Below are 17,440 nucleotides of genomic sequence, written 5' to 3'. Positions count from 1 at the left end.
AGAATCACCTGAAATACTTTAAAAATTCTCTACAGTAGCTAAAGAGAAGAGGATATAAATGCATTGACATTTATATCAATAAAAACATATAACTAAGTAAAAAAAATCAACCTTACAGAGCAATGTGTGTAATAAGATCATATTTACACTAGAGAGCCACGTGCACCATATACAAAAAATTATATGTTATACATATATACACATGGACATATGTAACAGCAAAGCTCTGACAGAATACCCACCAACTATTAAAAGAAGTTACCACTGCAGGGGGAGAGCTGGATAAGGGGTGGGGATGAAGGGGGAGGGTGATTTTAGCTTTTTTTGTATTATTTCAATTTTTAAACAGCAAAATATATTCATGTGTAACCTATGGACTTAAGTAAAAGTCAGAGTTGACTTGGTTTTTTTCTAAATTCTTAGAGGCCACTGGGAAGTGGTGGAAAGACTAGTAAACTAGGAGTTAGGTGACCTGGGTTTGAATCCTGACTCTTACTAGATGCATAAATTGGACTTTCTGAATCTGAGGTTTCTCCTCTGTAAAACGAAAATGAAAACATTTCACAGAGTTGTGATGAGGATTAAACAAGCTAACACGTAAATGTGCTTTAAGAACTACTCACTGCAAGTCACTAGTTATGTTGAGGCTATAGTTTATCATCACTGATTAATGTTCATTTGTAGAACATGTTGCTGGACATAAAGGGTGAGCCTAGAGGACCGCTGGTTGGTCCCCAGCTGCTTTCTTAACCCGTCCTAAAGTCCCCCAGCACAAGGGCAGCCGCAAGCCCAGTCACCCTTTCAGCTAACACTCACAGGCACCTGCAACGCAGCATCCTGGCTTCTGCAGCCTCACTCATGACCTGGTGCCAGAGCCCCAGTTCTCCCGCCTCCTTTCCCTGATCTGGGCTCAGATTTTTTTTTTTTTAAAGATTTGTTTATTTTAGAGATAGAGTGAGAGTGTGAGCAGGGGGAGGGGCAGAAGGAGAGGGAGAGAAGAAGCAGACTCCCTACTAAGTGGGCAGCCCAATGCGGGGTTCCAGATCCCAGGACCCTGAGATCATGACCCCAGCTGAAACCAAGAGTCGGATGCTTAATTGACTGAGCCACCAAGGTGCCCCGTGGGCTCAGATGTGATGTGTGCTGTGGCTGCTCCTCCCTCTGGTAGGATCCTGCTGCCTTTCCTCATGTCTATCCCATGAGCTTTGCTCTCTCTCTGATGCCCCATCCAGACTGGAGCCCACTGTGGAGGCCAGAGCAGAGGGCGCCAGCTGAGGGCAGTCAGAACCGTGTTTGTTCCTGGCTTTCTGCTGCCCTCTAGTGGTCACTGGCTGTGAGCCACACCTTTAGAGGCTGCATTGACCCTTTTGGTACCTTGAAACTTGGGACCCCAATGGATACCTACAAGTTCCTTCAGACTTTGGAGATAAGATCAGAAACTGTCATCCTCTAAAATGGAGCCAATTAAAAAATGCATTTAGCCATCTGAAAAATGGGAAAAGGTCCACAGTGAGAGTGTGGACTTGGTCCTAGTTTGAGAGCTAAAACCAGGGAATAAGACTCAGAAACCTGTTTGATTTTAAGGCAAGTCATCCAATCTGTGTGAGCTCAGTTTCTGTCTTAGCAGCCTCATGAGATTATAGTGACAATCAAAACAACGGATGTTACGTGCTCCATGAAGTATAAAGAGCTAAACAAGGTTGAAGTAAAAGATGATTTGTAAATTAGGATGTTGCTAAATCTTAATCAGAAATCACATACTGTGTTAAAACTTGGCATGTATTAACTCATTTAATTCTCTCAACAATCCTAAAAGGTGGATACTATTAATTGCCCCATTTTGCAGATGAGGAATCTGAGGTACAAAGAGGCTAAGTATTTACCCAAAGCCACTCAGTTAGTAAATTGTGGAGCATATTATCGAGATCTGCCCTACTCTAGCAGCTACACTCTTAACCTCTATCCCTGTATGTCTCTTTGGAACATCCTATTCTATGCCCGGGCTGACCAGTCTTCTGATGTCCAATTTATTCTCCTGAGAAGATCTAATTATTAAGGAGTATTTTGTGCTGATGAAAGCCCCAACTCTTGAAAACATCATAGCTTCTGATATATATTTGCATATTTTCATTTCAAGTCTTGGTTAATGTAAGTCTTTGTCTTTGGGTGACCTGGGAGAATTCCATTTCTGTGTCTATAAAGCTGGAAAGAACACCTGGGCTGCTCCCACCCTCTCCGGCAGACTGCCCTTCCCTCCCCACTCTGCCAGGATGCCCACCTCTTCTGGCTACCATGTGACTCACCTGGGCCAGGCAGCACATTTGGGCTGGTGTATTTGACCACTGGTAGTTCTAGGCATAGCTGATAAACAGACTTCTGGGACCACTTACGAAGCAAGATGAAAACTATATATCTTAAGAGTTGGCATCAGAAACTTCACAGGGAGGAAATTGTCTTTGCACAGGAAAATACTGTGGTATTTCTCTACTGAGTAGAAAAAGGTAACCAATAGCGGGAGCCCAAGGCATTGAAGGAGAATGGCATGCAGCTTTGCCCATGAGCAGGAGAGAGGAAAACACAGCAGAGACAGAGGAGGCAGATAGAGGATTTTATCAGTGTGGGAGGATGCCTATTATTCTATCAGAAGCGGCCTGGGTCATGGCAGGTAATTCTGCCTGCATGTCCATCTCCCTATCTCCTATCCTCCACAGGAAATTCACTCATGAATGCTTTCTGTGGCTCTGGAGTTTTGGTAGAAATCACAGAAGGGGCTAGTTGGAGCCCAGGCTCACACATGTAGAAGAGAGACCCCCAAATCCACAGCAATTATGCAATTATGGCCTCCACAGTTGCAAAGTTCCATAGGGCACTAAATGAAGGCTCAGAATAATTTTATCTCTATTTCAAAGAGGCCAGAAGATCCCAGCTGGTATCTGGGTTGTATTCACTGTCACCATTATCTCTAGGGACTCTGTGGGCTGTCACTCATGCAGACCAGACAGGAGTGGATCAGAGGCCTGGCGGAGATAAGAGGAGCAGATGAGGATGGTGATGTGGCAGGTATAGGAGACCCGAAAGTGGGATGAGAAACTTGGGGGTGGTGAAGCTCCCAGCCTGACCTCCTTAAGAATCCTGATTCATCTAGTCTTTGCACCCAGACCTAATTACATTTGTCATTCCTTTGTCATTTAAAGGAACCAAGAATGCAAAATGTGTGTTATTTGGGGGTCAGATAAATACAATGGAGGGGTATTTGCCTGCTTTGTTGCTTCATGAAATTTTCCTTAGATTTTCAATACAGAGCTTGGGGAGTGTGGTGAGGGAACACACTCTGGAATCATACCAGCAAACAGAGGTCCTGAGTCAGAATCCTCCGTGACCTTCAGAAAAATCTGTCAAGAAAGGAAAAAGAGAACATTTGGTTTAGGCATTCCATTCTCAGAAAAAAATCTAACCCAAGCTCAGTTTTGTTGGGTGCTGCTTCATAATGGAAGGAAAATATACTGCGATTTATCTAAGAACACAGTCATCTATAAATATAAAAGTGTGTGCACATAGCGACCACAGCTACGTGAAACATGTTTCTGGATGGACAGAGGCACGAAGAAGTGAGCCAAAAATGAAGATTGTTGCTATGCTTGGGTGGGGAGTTACAGCTTTTTGCCTTTATAAAACGTCCCCCTAATATTAGACTTCTGCAAAGAACCACATTCTCTGCTACCTGAGGGGAGCCAGCTGGAATCTCTGCCTTACCTCTTCCAGGGGAGTGTCAGAAATTCCAAAACTGCTGAGCCCCAGGTCGGCTAGTGTGCCCTCGAGCTCTCTGAAAAGGCTGGTGTATGCTCTCTGCTTGAGATTCTTATTTGGAAGAAGGAAGATAAGTTCTTGACCAATGCATTCCACCAGCTTTGCCTCTGGAACATGGTGTTGTACCATATCCATCAGCTCATTCACATCTCCTAGGACAAAAAAAAAAAAAAAAAAAGAGAGAGACTGACATCAACTCTGTCTTCCAGAACTGAACCTGGGAGACGGTGAGCCTGCTCACATCCCCTACTTTCTTCCGCTTCCCATTTGAGGAAGGGGCATTTCATTCCTCAGTAGTGACTCCTGCGGAGGACTAATGATGCCTCCTGTCCGTTTTAGCTTTGCTGGCCCAGTGAAGGGCACTGAGAGGGAGAGGGAGAGGGAAGCACTAACAGCACACCCCACTAACTAGCTGGGCCAACCTGGCAAGGTCATGTAATGTTCCCCTGCCAGTTTTCTCCTTTGTGCAATCAAATGGTCTGTCCCTTGCAAGCTATGTAACATCACGCAGGTCATACCCTCTTTTTTTCATTGGTTCAGAGGGGAAAATAATGGCACCCACCCACTTTACTGTTATTTATGAGGACCGGATGAATTAATACACACAAAACACTTAGAATGACATGTCTGGCGCCTAGGTAAGTATTAGCTGCTACTGTTATTATGAACATCATCTCTAGTAAGAAAGCTCTTATCATTATTGTTGCTCATTCTTATTCACCACAAGCCTGAAGGTTAAGTCAAAGTTCCTTTCATTTTCCTTGTCTGGCCCGAGCTGTAGGTGATTTGCCCAAGATGCATACCTGGGACTGGTGCCCAAGCTGGAGAAGAACTCCCCTTCCTAAATCACACACCAATGCCTGGTCTAACTCTTTGAAGGAATGTGCCACTTCCCTTGGGACTGCACCTGCCTCCTCCAACGAACAAACTAACCAACCTTAACACCTTGATCTCAGGAAATGCTGAAGGGGATCAAGAAGCTGTGGAGTCAGACTGGGGCTGGGGGGATGGAGTGTAGGGTGTACAACATGGGGTGTGAGGAAGTGTCCAGTAACAAGTATTTACCCTACACCCTCATACAGTCAGAATTGTATTTTATGCATAAGCATGTATTACTTTGAAATTAAAAATCTAATTAAAAAATTTTAAAGCATGTATGTGAAGAGACAGTTCCCTATTATCTTGAGAAGCAGGTCAAAGGGAGAAGGATTCTAGGGACTCAGAACCCAGGTCTCGTGCATTTCTGCCAAGCAGTCCTCTCAATTAGGGCCACCTGGTGGGTTCTTTGCTTTCTTTGTTTTAAAAATGACCCATGTGGAGGGATTTCATGGCTTTCAATCCATGTCTTTCTCTCGAGCTGGACTGGAAGCCTTGTTTTATGTCAGATTCACAAAGTGGACTCAATTGTCTTTAGCTCTGGGATGACTTCACACAGGGGCTGGAGGGCTCCTTGGGTGAGGAAGCAGCTTTGCCCTAAACAGCTCTCCAGGGGTCATGTGCATTGTTCTCTGAGGAAGGAAATCGAGCCCGAAGCTGCTGGATTCCCAGGAATTGTGTCTTAGTCATGTGTGTCAGCCTTCCAGGGGGAGTCCTGGAGGGCTGCAGGCTTGCAGCGTCTGGCAGGGAGGTCTGCGCGTTTGTGTGGTGCATGGTTGTGTGAGAGGGGAAAGCCTTGCAAGGAAATAACTGGGGAGCAGAATGATCTTCTTTCTCTTATTTGGGGCATAACAACTTACTGTGCTTCCTACAGTTCACAGCATCCCTCTTATAGCAAAATAAATAAATAAACATTTGTTTAGAAATAAAGGAATATTAAAAAAAATTACTCCAGTCAGCAGGCCCTGTTTCCAACTTGATTTTGGTGCATCACTGTATTGGTTTTTAAAAACTATCAATGTCTTGACCAAGATTCCTCCTGGGAGGGAACTCCAGCAAGCAGGGAGAGACCCATGGCAAGGCAGGCTAGGGGAAAGATACAGAGCTGTCACCCTGAAAGGATGTGTTCCTATGCGCCACAGGTTCTGTCCGTGCAAAGAGTGGGCAAGAGAGTGGATGTGATGCGGACCTGGGCGTTTTCCCTCAAATTTCAAGCATGGTATGTAAATAGTGTCTAGTTTTCCTGTTTCACTAGATTTTAGTCAGTAAATTCTCCAGATTTAGAAAAAAAATTGTACTAAATAGAGAACTTTGTTTTTTCTTTGCTAAGCAGATAGTTTCCCCCTTGTCATCAACCCGGGTCAGTACACAGGTTTCATTTTGCTCCCTCTTAGGGATATGGGGTGTGTGGTCTTCCATTTGCAAAGACACCCCAGAGGCTGGATGGAAGTGGGCCTTCATGGAGGACAGCAAGAGTTGTTGGCAAGTACTCTGGGTCCCTGAGGTCAGATCCCTTGGGATGGGTGCGTACAGTGAGAGCCTCTCTTCTGCATCTCCCTGAAGGTGGGGGTGCTCCCGACGAGGTTTAACACACCCTAACTCAAGGGAGAACTGCTGGGAAGTTGGGCGCTGAGGGAAAGTCAGGAGTGTAACAAGGATGTGTGACTTGGCATCCACTCCGTACATTCTGACTGTCTGGAAAAGTTCACTCTGGGAGCTGTATGTTACCATGGCTTCACCCGAGGGCCTCACCTGGCACCTACAGTAGCCCTTCTCCAGACACTTAAGTAATGCTGCCTGGAGCCAGGGCAGAAGGACCCAGGAAAGGAGGCTTAACAGGGCTAGGACGAGGAGTGAACAAACACTGGATTCCTTAATTAAGGGAGGAGGCCCTTAGGCCCGGGGCTTTTAAAGTCCCTCTGGGAATGGAGGAGAAAGAAGGTCAAAGAGAAAGATGAGCAACTGCATGACCAAGGGCTTGAGAAATGCAGTGTTCTCTTTTCTCCCATTAAAACGTCTGACAACAGGATACACCCAACCATACCAAGAGATGATCGCCAGACAAGAACCAAGACACAGCCTGCCCCAGGGCGTACCGTCCAAGACTTGTTCCGGAGTCATCTCATCTATGTGGGCTGGACACCTGCCGGAGAAACCCTCAGACGCACAGCTGCAGGTCGCCTACAACAGACGGGCGTCAGTCACTTGAACGACCGCATCTCCCTGATGCCGACTGCTATCCCCACCGCGCCTCATTTGTTTCTTGCCGCCAAAACTGGTCAACAAATTTTGCCCCCCCACTTTTTTTTTTTTTTTAAAGATTTTATTTATTTATTTGAGACAGAGAGAATGAGAGAGAGAGAGCACATGAGAGGGGAGAGGGTCAGAGGGAGAAGCAGGCTCCTTGCCGAGCAGGGAGCCCGATGTGGGACTCGATCCAGGGACTCCAGGATCATGACCTGAGCCGAAGGCAGTCGCTTAACCAACTGAGCCACCCAGGCGCCCCTTGCCCCCCCCACTTTAATATATTACTTCATGTGAGCATTCTGAGGGTGTGGCTATTTGATTTTATCGTGGAGAGTGTGTGAGTCAGGCACAGAGAGTAATAGCACCTCAAAGGACACCCTTGGCTTGTCATTATCATATGACAGCTGTAGGTCGGCCTGTGCAGGACATTCTGCTCCTCTGTCCCCGTGGACGCACGCTGGCCTGTGGAAGCCTACCCAGGACAGGAAAACCTGGAGGCACCCAACCCTTACACTACGAAGCCGGAGCCCTAGGTCATGCTACAAAGTAACCAGCCCGACCACTCGAACAGGAGCAGTGCCTAGTCTCGAGGAGGCCAGAGGACGTTCATAATACTTTCTCTCACTTATCGTCTCCAGGTCCCTGACAAGCAGGAGCAGAGCTGATCAGTTTCGTTTTCTGCGTGCAAAGAAACCAACACTGACAAGCAATTAAGGAATTTGCCTGGGATGACATAGTCCTCCACCTCGCTGCTACCCAGACCCGAACCTGGTCTCCTGACAATGCTGAGGGGGGTCTCCGCTAATGGGTATTGTCTGGCTTCATCATTTTCAGCTGATAGTTCCCAAGAAGGCCTTTCCTTGGCTTTCATTTCCCAGTGGACTTTGGGTTGAGTTAGGGAACATAAACACTGGAATGAAACATGGGAAGCTTCAAAAGCCACTCTCCTTCCCAGCGTGCCGCCTTGCAGCCTGAGACGCTTCCGTGTGGCGGCACACCCCGTGTGTGTGTAGGGTTCTGGAGTACCATAACCTCAGCTCGTTTCATTTGGGGTAAAGCATCTCTGGAGGAGGGTTCGCAACATCCATTTATCAAAATCTGCAAAGAGTTTCAGAAACAAAGAAGTAGATTCTGGCCGCTAGAGCCTGACTGCGGTGGAGACGCCGGGCATGGCAGCACCACGCCGTGTGCTTCTTCTGACCCAACACGGACTCTTTTCCCGGGCACGTGCATACCTCACAGCCTGCTCTTTCGTTCTGGATGTTTTTCATCTTGCGCACCAAGGTTAAGTAGAAGCCCGTGCCAAAGCAGCTCTTCAGGAAGAGCGGGGTGCCCGAGCAGTAGAGCCTTCCCTGGGAAATGATGGCGATGCGGTCCCCGAGGAGGTCGGCCTCGTCCATATGGTGAGTGGACATGATGATGGTTCTGCCTGCAAAGGCAGAGGTCAGGGGATCACCGGACAGGCCTGGGCAGGGCGGTGCGGAGAGGATGCAGAGCAATCTCCCTGTGACACGGGCATAAAAACTGGAAGTGGATCAATAAAAACAAGTATTTTGCAGCAAAGTCCAGAATACTAGAATAAGAACAACAGCAGCTGACATTTTATAGCACCCTGCATGCTGTTAAGCACTGTCACATACAGTATCTCTTCATCTGGCATTGGACCTGCTTCCAATAAATCACTGTGTAGGGGACCTATTTATTACAGTTAGTCGGCATCTGTTGAGTTCCATATGTACATTCTCTGGATCATTAAGTACTGCACTTATAATCTTCGCAAAGAACACACACATACTTTGAAACCAATGGGAAATGTCATGAAAAGAAAATGGTAATGAGGATTCCAGGATGGCAAACTGACCGTGGGACCGAGTCACGCCATCACATTCATGGGCCCTCTGAGCTCTGCCTGCCATCTTTCTGGATCTGCACCCTTGGGTTAGAAGGTGCTGGGATAGAGGGAAGCCCGTCCCATTTTGAGACACTGCTATCTGCTGTAGTCCTCTGGAGCACGGGACACATGCACGTCACCCACACACCTGGTCCTAATGGTCATCTGACAGCTACGGAGTTTCCTGGGATGTCTGCATGTGACTTGGGTCTTCTTAGTCAAAGAGGAATTTTGCCTAGAGCTGCATGCCTTGTTCCAGACAGAAGGGCTGCAGGTTGAGAGAACCTTTTAGAATAATTGGGGAAGTAGGCTGCTCCATTAGTGACTCCCTGTCTTTATTGGTATAAACATTTCAGGATGCTTCCCCTGGAACTCGGATTCATTCAAGTCACTGCTCAATTCTGTCAGAGTGTAGTTATGGCTGTTAAGTATGCTCAGTTCCAAAGCACCACGGTGAGAGCGGGGGTCACAGACAAAGGCTGGGTGAGAGCACAGGGCACCGAGCAGAGGCCATTACCTGAGCGGTACTTCAGGAGCAGGTCCCAAATTGAGCGTCTTGAGTAGGGGTCCACCCCTGAGGTGGGCTCATCCAGAATGACAACCTTGGCACCTCCCACGAAGGCAATGGCAACAGACAGCTTCCTCTGCATGCCACCTAGAGGTCGGTACAAGACAACAGAGTCACAAGGGCTGTGGAGGACGGGAGGAGAAAGGCCCAGGGCTGGCGGTGTGGGGGGGGGGGGGGCGGCGTGCCTTCCAGGAGCAGCTTGATGTTGCCTCCTTAGAGGTTTGTACAGTGTTCAAACCCTAGTGGTGTACAGGCCTCTTTAAATGCAGAAAAGGCATGAAATGCAGAAATGCAGAAGCAGATAAGACCATTTGAAGGCTGTTCTCACATCTTAGTTCAAACCCACGAATGTCAGAACAAATACAGCCCAGGCTGCTACAAGATAGGGTTCCATGTGGGAAATGATTGAGAGGTGGGTTGCTCTTAGGTGCACAGAGTAATTTTATAGAAGTGCTCCACCTCTTAGGAGGTCTCTTAGAAGCCTCCCCTTCTGCCAGTGTCCTGGAAGACAATGGATTTGCCATCCGTAGCCCTGTCTTTTTCCAATACCAAGCACCTGATAGATCCTGAGCTTCTTCGTTCCTCTTGTGGTGGAGGCCTGTGTCCTCCAACATGGCTTCCATCTCCAGCTGGGCCTCTTCCCAGGACTTCCCTTTCAGCTGGGCATAGAACAGGATGTGTTCAGCTACTGTGAGGCTAGGGGACAGAGCAATGAGAGAGGCAATGGGCTCAGCAATTCCACCTCTAATGATTCACCTTATAGGAACAATTAAGGATGAGCACAAAGTTTTAGCAGTGAAGATGTTCATCATGGTGCTGTTTATAATACCAAAAAATAAAAAACAAAAAACAAAAGAAAACCCAGATCCTGCTAAATATCTAATAAGAGGGGACAGTATATTTATATAATGGCATAGTATATAAACATAAAAATTATTTTATTGAAGAATATGTAATGACATGAAAAGATGTTCATGATATCTTGAGTGAAAAAAACACAATTGCTTTAAAAATGGAAGATTACAAAACTGTATGCAGAGTTTTACTCTCCTTTATAATGTTAAATAATATATCTATACATGCATAGGAGAAAGTTCTGAAAAATCATATACCAAGGTGTGAACCATGGTTATCTCTGGATGGTGAAATTACAGATGACTTCTATTTTTTTCTTTTAATCTGTATTTCCTCCCTTCCTTTCTTTAATTAGTATATATCACTTTTTAAGTAATAAGTAAAAGTTTGGGGGAAAAGCAACTGAAAAGCCTCCCGAAAAGTCAGTTTTTAGTGCCTGGCTTAAGAGTGAAAAAAGGAACAATGGTCTCCTCTCTTGGTCCCTGGGAGGGAGTATTTTAGGGTTGAGCGAGGGGCCCCAGGATGGGCCACCCTGTTGGAGAGCGGGGTGCATTACTCTTCTGAGGGGGCAGACCTCAGCTCCCAGTGCCAGAGGCATAGTCTGAGTTTCTGAAGGATACCTCTCATAGCAGGAAGGACCAGGGACCTTGAACACGGGGAAACCAAACAAGAATACTGCCTCCTGCCCCCAGAACTGGCATCCTTGAGCTCAGCTGTAGAGAACATGTGTGTTGGGGGGGTGGTCAGGGTGGGAACAAGGCATGGAGAGGGTCTCAGTTCCTGTTCTACTTACTGGTGGAATAGGATGTTGTGCTGTGGACACATGCCAAGACTCTGCCGGACTGCATCCAGGCTGGTTTCAATGTCCTTTCCCCCAATGAGCACAGTCCCTGATGTTGGGGGCAACAGACCCGTCAGGATGGACCTGTCAAATGCAGGAGTCAGTGACAGAAAAGATGACCATGAGCAGTATCCCCACTCCAGCGTTGCTGAGGACTCCCACAGTGACTCCTGCATTGGCTCTCAATTGAAACCAAACCATTATTAGCTGTGGGGACCAACAGGTTCCCATACAGGCCTTAGATGCTTCTAAGCATCTACTGTGGATGATCCAGGCCCTACTGTGGATGACCACTTCTGCCTTCTCTGCTTCTATTTATTTCCTAGGGCCCCAGGCGGGCACTGATGGGTCCTCAGGGTTCCCAGCTGCAGAACATTCACTACAGAACATCCCTCCCCAGCTCAGTCATCACCACTCCTGGTGCTGTAGGGGCTCAATTAAAGGTGTGCAGTGTGTATAGGTCAATACGTGCCTGATATCACTATTACAAAGCATAGGGAAGGATCTCAATGAGAGCTCAGGCATTCATTATGTATTTGTTGATTAAGTGATTGAAGGCAGGCAGAGGAATTACCACCAACAATATCATTTTTGGATTCAAAACAAAAAGCTCAATATCCATGTTGGCCTTTTTTTTGGTAAAATGAGAAATAATGATGCCCACCTCATGGGTTTGTTGTGAGGATTAAATGAGTTTACACTTGTAAAGCACTTAGAACCGTGCCAGCATAAAGTAAAGCTCAAAAGTATTATTACTATTTTTAGGGCCCCTGGGTGGCTCAGTCGGTTAAGTGACTGCCTTCGGCTCCGGTCATGATCCTGGAGTCCCAGGATCAAGTCCCACATCGGGCTTCCTGCTCAGCGGGGAGTCTCCTTCTACCTCTGACCCTCCCCCCCCATGCTCTCTCTCTCTCATTCTCTCTCTCTCTCAAATAAATAAAATCTTTAAATAAAATAAAGTATTATTACTATTTTTATTAAACAGTGTGTTTCACCTCCCAGGGGAAGTTGCATTTTCAGCAGTCGATGAAGTAATGTGTTTGCCTTGAGAAGCCCTGAGGTCTTGGGTGGTGCTCTGGGCTTTCTGACCATATTAGTTAACAAGGTGAGCAATCGGTTGGATATATTGCTGCCTGGCCCAGCCAGCTCTGTCCCTGAATTCAGATACAATCTCAGGTTATCTGAACTTGTACTTAGAAGCTGAAATCTCTGTTGATCAACCACTAGAGGGAAACAGAATCAAATATAATGGCACCCTCCCCACATTCCACTCACACTGAACCTCCCTCAGAGAACATTCCAACGTAGGGTGTATACTGCTGATCCTTCCTGGTGCTCTGTAAGAGGTCAAAGGACTTGAAGACCACGTATCACACGGCTTCCTGACCCCCTGAGAGGACTGTCTCTGACACTCCTTGGGAAACCTTAGCTAGCCACGTTCTCCTTCTCAGCAGATGGCGCTCTGATGCCTTAAAAAACGAGGAGAGCTTCCTGACCTTTCTATGCAGAACTTGCATCTTCCTTGAACTTTATCTTCCAATCGCCAGGTGGTTACCCCATAGGCCCCTCTAGGGAGCACACCCTTTTTACTTTCTCCAAAACAGATCGGTAAAGGAATCCTCTTTGGAAATAAGTAGTACTCTATGGACCAAGGGCGTGTGATGGTGATGGCTATGACTTTAGCACCATCACTGATGGTAATAACACTGGAGAGGTTGGGGATGGGCAGACAGGCTCACAGTGTCAGAGACCAGACAACTGAAAAGACCTGGCTCTTGCCCTCACTGAACCATTACAAGTTGGTGACACCAGAAAGTCACTTCAACTCTCTAGATGTCCACTTCACCAGCACACAAAGGGGGCAGTAAACTTACTTCAACTCCCTTTCCCACTTCTTGTGAGGATCAAATAAAACAACGTACATGAATGAGCTCTAAATACTGTAGTATGCTTTACATATTCTCGGGACACAAATACATAGTACATTTTTGTCACTAATACTCAGTGGGAAAGAGTAGATTGCAGCTAATGGGGCAGAACAGAGCCAGAAAATAACAGGATAGAAGAGTAATCCAGGCTCTTTGCCCGAAAACTCACAAGGTGGTAGTTTTCCCTGCTCCATTGTGACCAAGGAACGCGGTGATCTGGTTCTCGTAGAAGGTAATGTTAAGACGGTCCACGGCTGGTCTGCTGTAGGGATGAAAAACCTTCACCAGATTTTTCACACATACCCCAGGAACCAAGCCTGGAAGTTCACGTTCAAAGAAGGAGTCTTGGAGGAAAAAAATGAACATGATGTAAGTATAATGCTGTAATGTACACATTCCCCAAGGCTTGCTCTTCAGACCACTGTCTTTTGCCCCGATGGCTTTGGCTGTGACTTTGTAAGGCTGACTACAAAATAATCATGGTAATAATAGTACCTAACATTTATTAAGTGGTACTATGTGCCAGGCTTTGTTTAAGTGCTTTATATGGATTACCTCATTTTACCCTTATAACAGCTCCGTGGGGACAGATGTTATTATGCCCATTTTTATAGATGGGGAAACCTAAGGCACAGAGACATCAAATATCCAATCAAGGTCACACAGCTCATGAACAGCAGAGCTGGAATTCAAACCCAGAGTGCACTCACTGTATATATGGAGAGTTAGCCCGAAGCTCAATCTTCAGCCCAGGCTGTCATTTCCAACAGTCTGTGGGGCATTTCCTCATGCCCCACATTCTGGTAGCAGCTCAGGCTCCTTATCTTCCTCCCAAAACATAACTTTCCCTCAGACTCTCCCATGTCCACTCCTGTAACCGCCCTTCTCCTGGTTACCTTGGCTCAAGCCTTTGTGTTAACTTTGCCTAAAGTGGACTTCTCAGTTACTGGGTAGGACAGTCTACTCTTTCTCATCACTACCCCTCCAACTCCACACCTCCACTCATCCATGCCTTTCCAGTGCAGATCCTTGTGACCATGCTGTCCACTTCTCCCAACCTCCAGTCCCCCTCTGCTTGAGTTCACCTTGTACAGTACCACTTCCTTTGTGAACATTGTAGGTTCTGAGCATTGACTCCCCTGCAAAACAACATCCTTCTCCTATGTGTGCCTTCTGGTCTTTCCTGTAACTAAGATGGAATCGGGCCCAGCCATCTGATTTTGGCCTTGGAACTCCACGTTGGGAGGGCCAGGCCAGAGGCACTGTTGACTGCAGCCCAGCTCTCCGAGGGGCCAGAGGTCACTGACCTCAGCTTTGTGAAATGGCACCTGGGTTGGGCCAGAGGCCTGGGGGCCGGACCCTCTCAAGCAGTGGCAGGCAAAGTCCAGAGGAGGGGATAGCAAGAGCATTTTAACATTCACAGAGAAGCACATATGTTTAGGGAAGGGAGAACATGGGGAGACGTACAGAACTGGTCTAGGAGAGAAGGTAAGGAAGGCAAAGCCCGGAATACTTGCAAACCTAATTCTTTACTTCAGGAATTATTAGGTAACTTCCACAGTCAGGAAAGGCTTTTGATGGTTTGAATGAATGGGCTTGTAGATATGTAAACCACGAATGAAGTGTAGTCAGCTCCACTAGACTCCTTCCTCCTGTGCACAGAAGCATTTATTTTTGTCTTTCCTTATAGCTCATATCCGCTTTAAGTCCCAGTGACCCAAGTTATTGTTCTGGCTAAATCCTCGGAAGTCAGCACATTTGTGCAACTCACTCGGGACTTGCCTAACAAGGGCACAAACACACCACATACTTGGGATTTGCTTTCTCCAGGAAATATGCGTTAATGTCTGGCTGGACCATTCATTCCACACACGTGTGGCTCGGCCCTTGAGAAGCTACCAGGTTTAATCCCTGTCAAAAGAGTCTGTTTCCTGGGGTCTGCTGCACCCCAGTCATGAAGTGTATTGCTCCATCCTTTTACAGTACTCTGCACCTTCTCCTTGCCTATGCTCTGCGTTCTTTATTTATTTATTTTTTTTACCTTTTATTCCTTCCGGGTGTTCCGGATCCTCCATTTCCTCTGTTACGGGTTCTGTCTTTTCCAGAGCCTTTTCTCCTCTGGTTGAACACCCTGCACCAACCAGAAGCCACGGTTACTCCTGGTGAGAGCTAACAATCAGTAAAAGCAGGAAAAGGAAGGGAGAGGGAAGGGGTGGCAGAGTTTCCTACCACAGCTAGAAAACACGGTTCCCTCAAAAGGCCAAGTCAGCATTCCTGGGGACCAGCCCTGAGCATGGTTCTGCCGCCCACCGACCTGTGGGCCTGTAAAGTCCCGGAAATGGCTGCCAGTGCCTCCTGGCTGGCTGGCTGGTCGGTCAACCTTTGCCGAGCCCAGATGGAGCTTTATAACAGGTGTTTGACCTCATCCTCTTAACACGCCAGCAAGGGCCCACAGTGTCAGAAATTATAATTTAAAAAAATATTCACAAAACCAGGACTCAGTTTGCAATGGGTTAATTTTCTTTACCTCACCAGCAGTACTTCTTGCTCCAGTCAAAAACAAGTCAAAGTCATGGTGAATCTTGAGAAAAGCTCATTCAAGGTGATATGATGGATGGCCAGCTTAAATTACAGATTGAGAAATAATTTACCTGAGCATTTTTATGGGCATTCAAGTCTTTTGGGACTAACACCAGAGTTGAGCCTGGTTGAGGTATAGGCTCGTATAAATTGTAAAGTATGGTGTAAACACACACACACACACATTCTCACACTGATACATACACACATACTCTCTCACACACATCAGACATGCACACACACACAGAGGCAATTTTTTGTTGTTGTTGGTAAACTTGGCATTTGGTTTAAAAGGACATCAGGACATCCTGGAAGGGGAAGAGAAGCAGAGGAGAAGCCAGCAAGAGAGGAAAGCAGGGGCAGGAGGAAATTGCTGTCCCCACGCATCTAAAGGCTCTGGCCTCCAGAGCACAGATGTGGGCAGGGGGAGTTTTTTAATGCGACAGCCAACCAGGGCCTCCATCACCCTTGGCTGCCCTCTGGAGATCTGCAGGCTGCAGGTGGAGCAGACAGGAACAGGCCTCGGGGTCAGGGACCTGCCACCTCCAGCATTGCTATTTCTGCCTCCTGAAGGATTGTCAACTCTACTGCCCGCAATGCCTTTGATCACTTTACTAGCTCTCCTACTGCACTAACATGCAGCAAAATAGCAGGGGGAAATATTCTTCTACATAGCTTAGTCATGGGGTGAGTTCCTTGCCAGGCAATGTGTTTCCCAGTTCCAGATTTTTGTCCCAAGTGATCAGCAGGAACACGGGCAAGACACTGGTCCTCTTGGGCTCCATTTCTTCATCTGTGTGTGTGTGCGGGGGGGCGGGTTAGGTGGGGAAACTCAGCTCTTTTCTGATTTTGTTTTTTTTAGAGAGAGTACACGTGCACGCAAGTGTTGGGGGGTGGGCAGGGTGGGCAGGGAGGGCAGAGGGAGAGGGAGAGAGAGAGAATTTTTTTTTTTTTTTTAAGATTTTATTTATTTATTTGACAGAGAGAGACACAGCGAGAGAGGGAACACAAGCAGGGGGAGTGGCAGAGGGAGAAGCAGGCTTCCCGCTGAGCAGGGAGCCCGATGTGGGGCTCGATCCCAGGACCCTGGGATCATGACCTGAGCCGAAGGCAGACACTTAACGACTGAGCCACCCAGGTGCCCCGAGAGAGAGAATCTTAAGCAGGCTCCATGCTCAGTGTGGAGCCCGACACGGGGGCTCCATCTCAGGACCCTTGAGATCATGACCTGAGCCAAAACCAAGAGTCAGACACTTAACCGACTGAACCACCCAGGTGTCCTTCTTTTCTGATTTTAGAGATTTAGGAATCTACTTCAGTCTAGCCTGTGAGGCAGGTGAAAAATATTTGGCTTCCGTTAGCAAAAATATATGTGATTCATTTTTGGAGCACATTTGTCTTAAGAATTTCTTTTTTGAGAGGCAGATTATCTGCCGAGATTATAGAGGGGGAAAAACATGCCCACAAGTCCTGATACTCACTGAAATTAGAAATATTCCAAGAACACACTCCTGTGTTGAAAATCCCCATTTATAGATTATAACCTTATTATAGTTGAAATTTAAAAGTTCATAGACAAGACAGACAAACCAACATAATGGAAAAATACTGAGCTGTTGAAGTGCTATTTGTTTGAACCATAAAAACAAAACAAAACAAAGCAAAAAAACTGCCCAAGCCTTTTAAAGGCCCTAGGCTAACCCCTTAGAGAAAACAAACCTCTGTCTTAGTGCTTAAAGGATAAATCCTGGCCCAGGCCCCAAAATACAAAGTAAAGTGCAGGTAGGTGAGGAACAAACAGATTGGAAAGTATTTCCTTTGCTTCCAGAAACTCCCAGCTCCAAGGA

At 46.7% G+C, this 17,440-nt stretch overlaps 1 protein-coding gene across 1 annotated transcript in view; it reads right to left on the bottom strand.

Annotated features, from left to right (window-relative positions):
- The window catches only part of ABCA4 (ATP binding cassette subfamily A member 4), a 133,719-nt gene that overhangs the window by 50,081 nt on the left and 66,198 nt on the right, over window positions 1-17,440 (bottom strand). Inside the window, exons 18-26 of the mRNA XM_036094473.2 lie at window positions 15,055-15,144; window positions 13,183-13,357; window positions 11,038-11,169; window positions 9,946-10,085; window positions 9,339-9,476; window positions 8,166-8,359; window positions 6,780-6,864; window positions 3,754-3,959; window positions 3,344-3,392 (exon numbers count right to left, since the gene is read on the bottom strand). Coding sequence (XP_035950366.1) covers window positions 3,344-3,392; window positions 3,754-3,959; window positions 6,780-6,864; window positions 8,166-8,359; window positions 9,339-9,476; window positions 9,946-10,085; window positions 11,038-11,169; window positions 13,183-13,357; window positions 15,055-15,144 — 1,209 coding nt within the window. The remainder of the gene's footprint in view (window positions 1-3,343; window positions 3,393-3,753; window positions 3,960-6,779; window positions 6,865-8,165; window positions 8,360-9,338; window positions 9,477-9,945; window positions 10,086-11,037; window positions 11,170-13,182; window positions 13,358-15,054; window positions 15,145-17,440) is intronic.

Source organism: Halichoerus grypus, chromosome 5 (assembly GCF_964656455.1).
Source record: "Halichoerus grypus chromosome 5, mHalGry1.hap1.1, whole genome shotgun sequence".
Classification (NCBI taxonomy): Eukaryota; Metazoa; Chordata; class Mammalia; order Carnivora; family Phocidae; genus Halichoerus; species Halichoerus grypus.
This window is presented reverse-complemented; position numbering and strand designations above follow the sequence as displayed.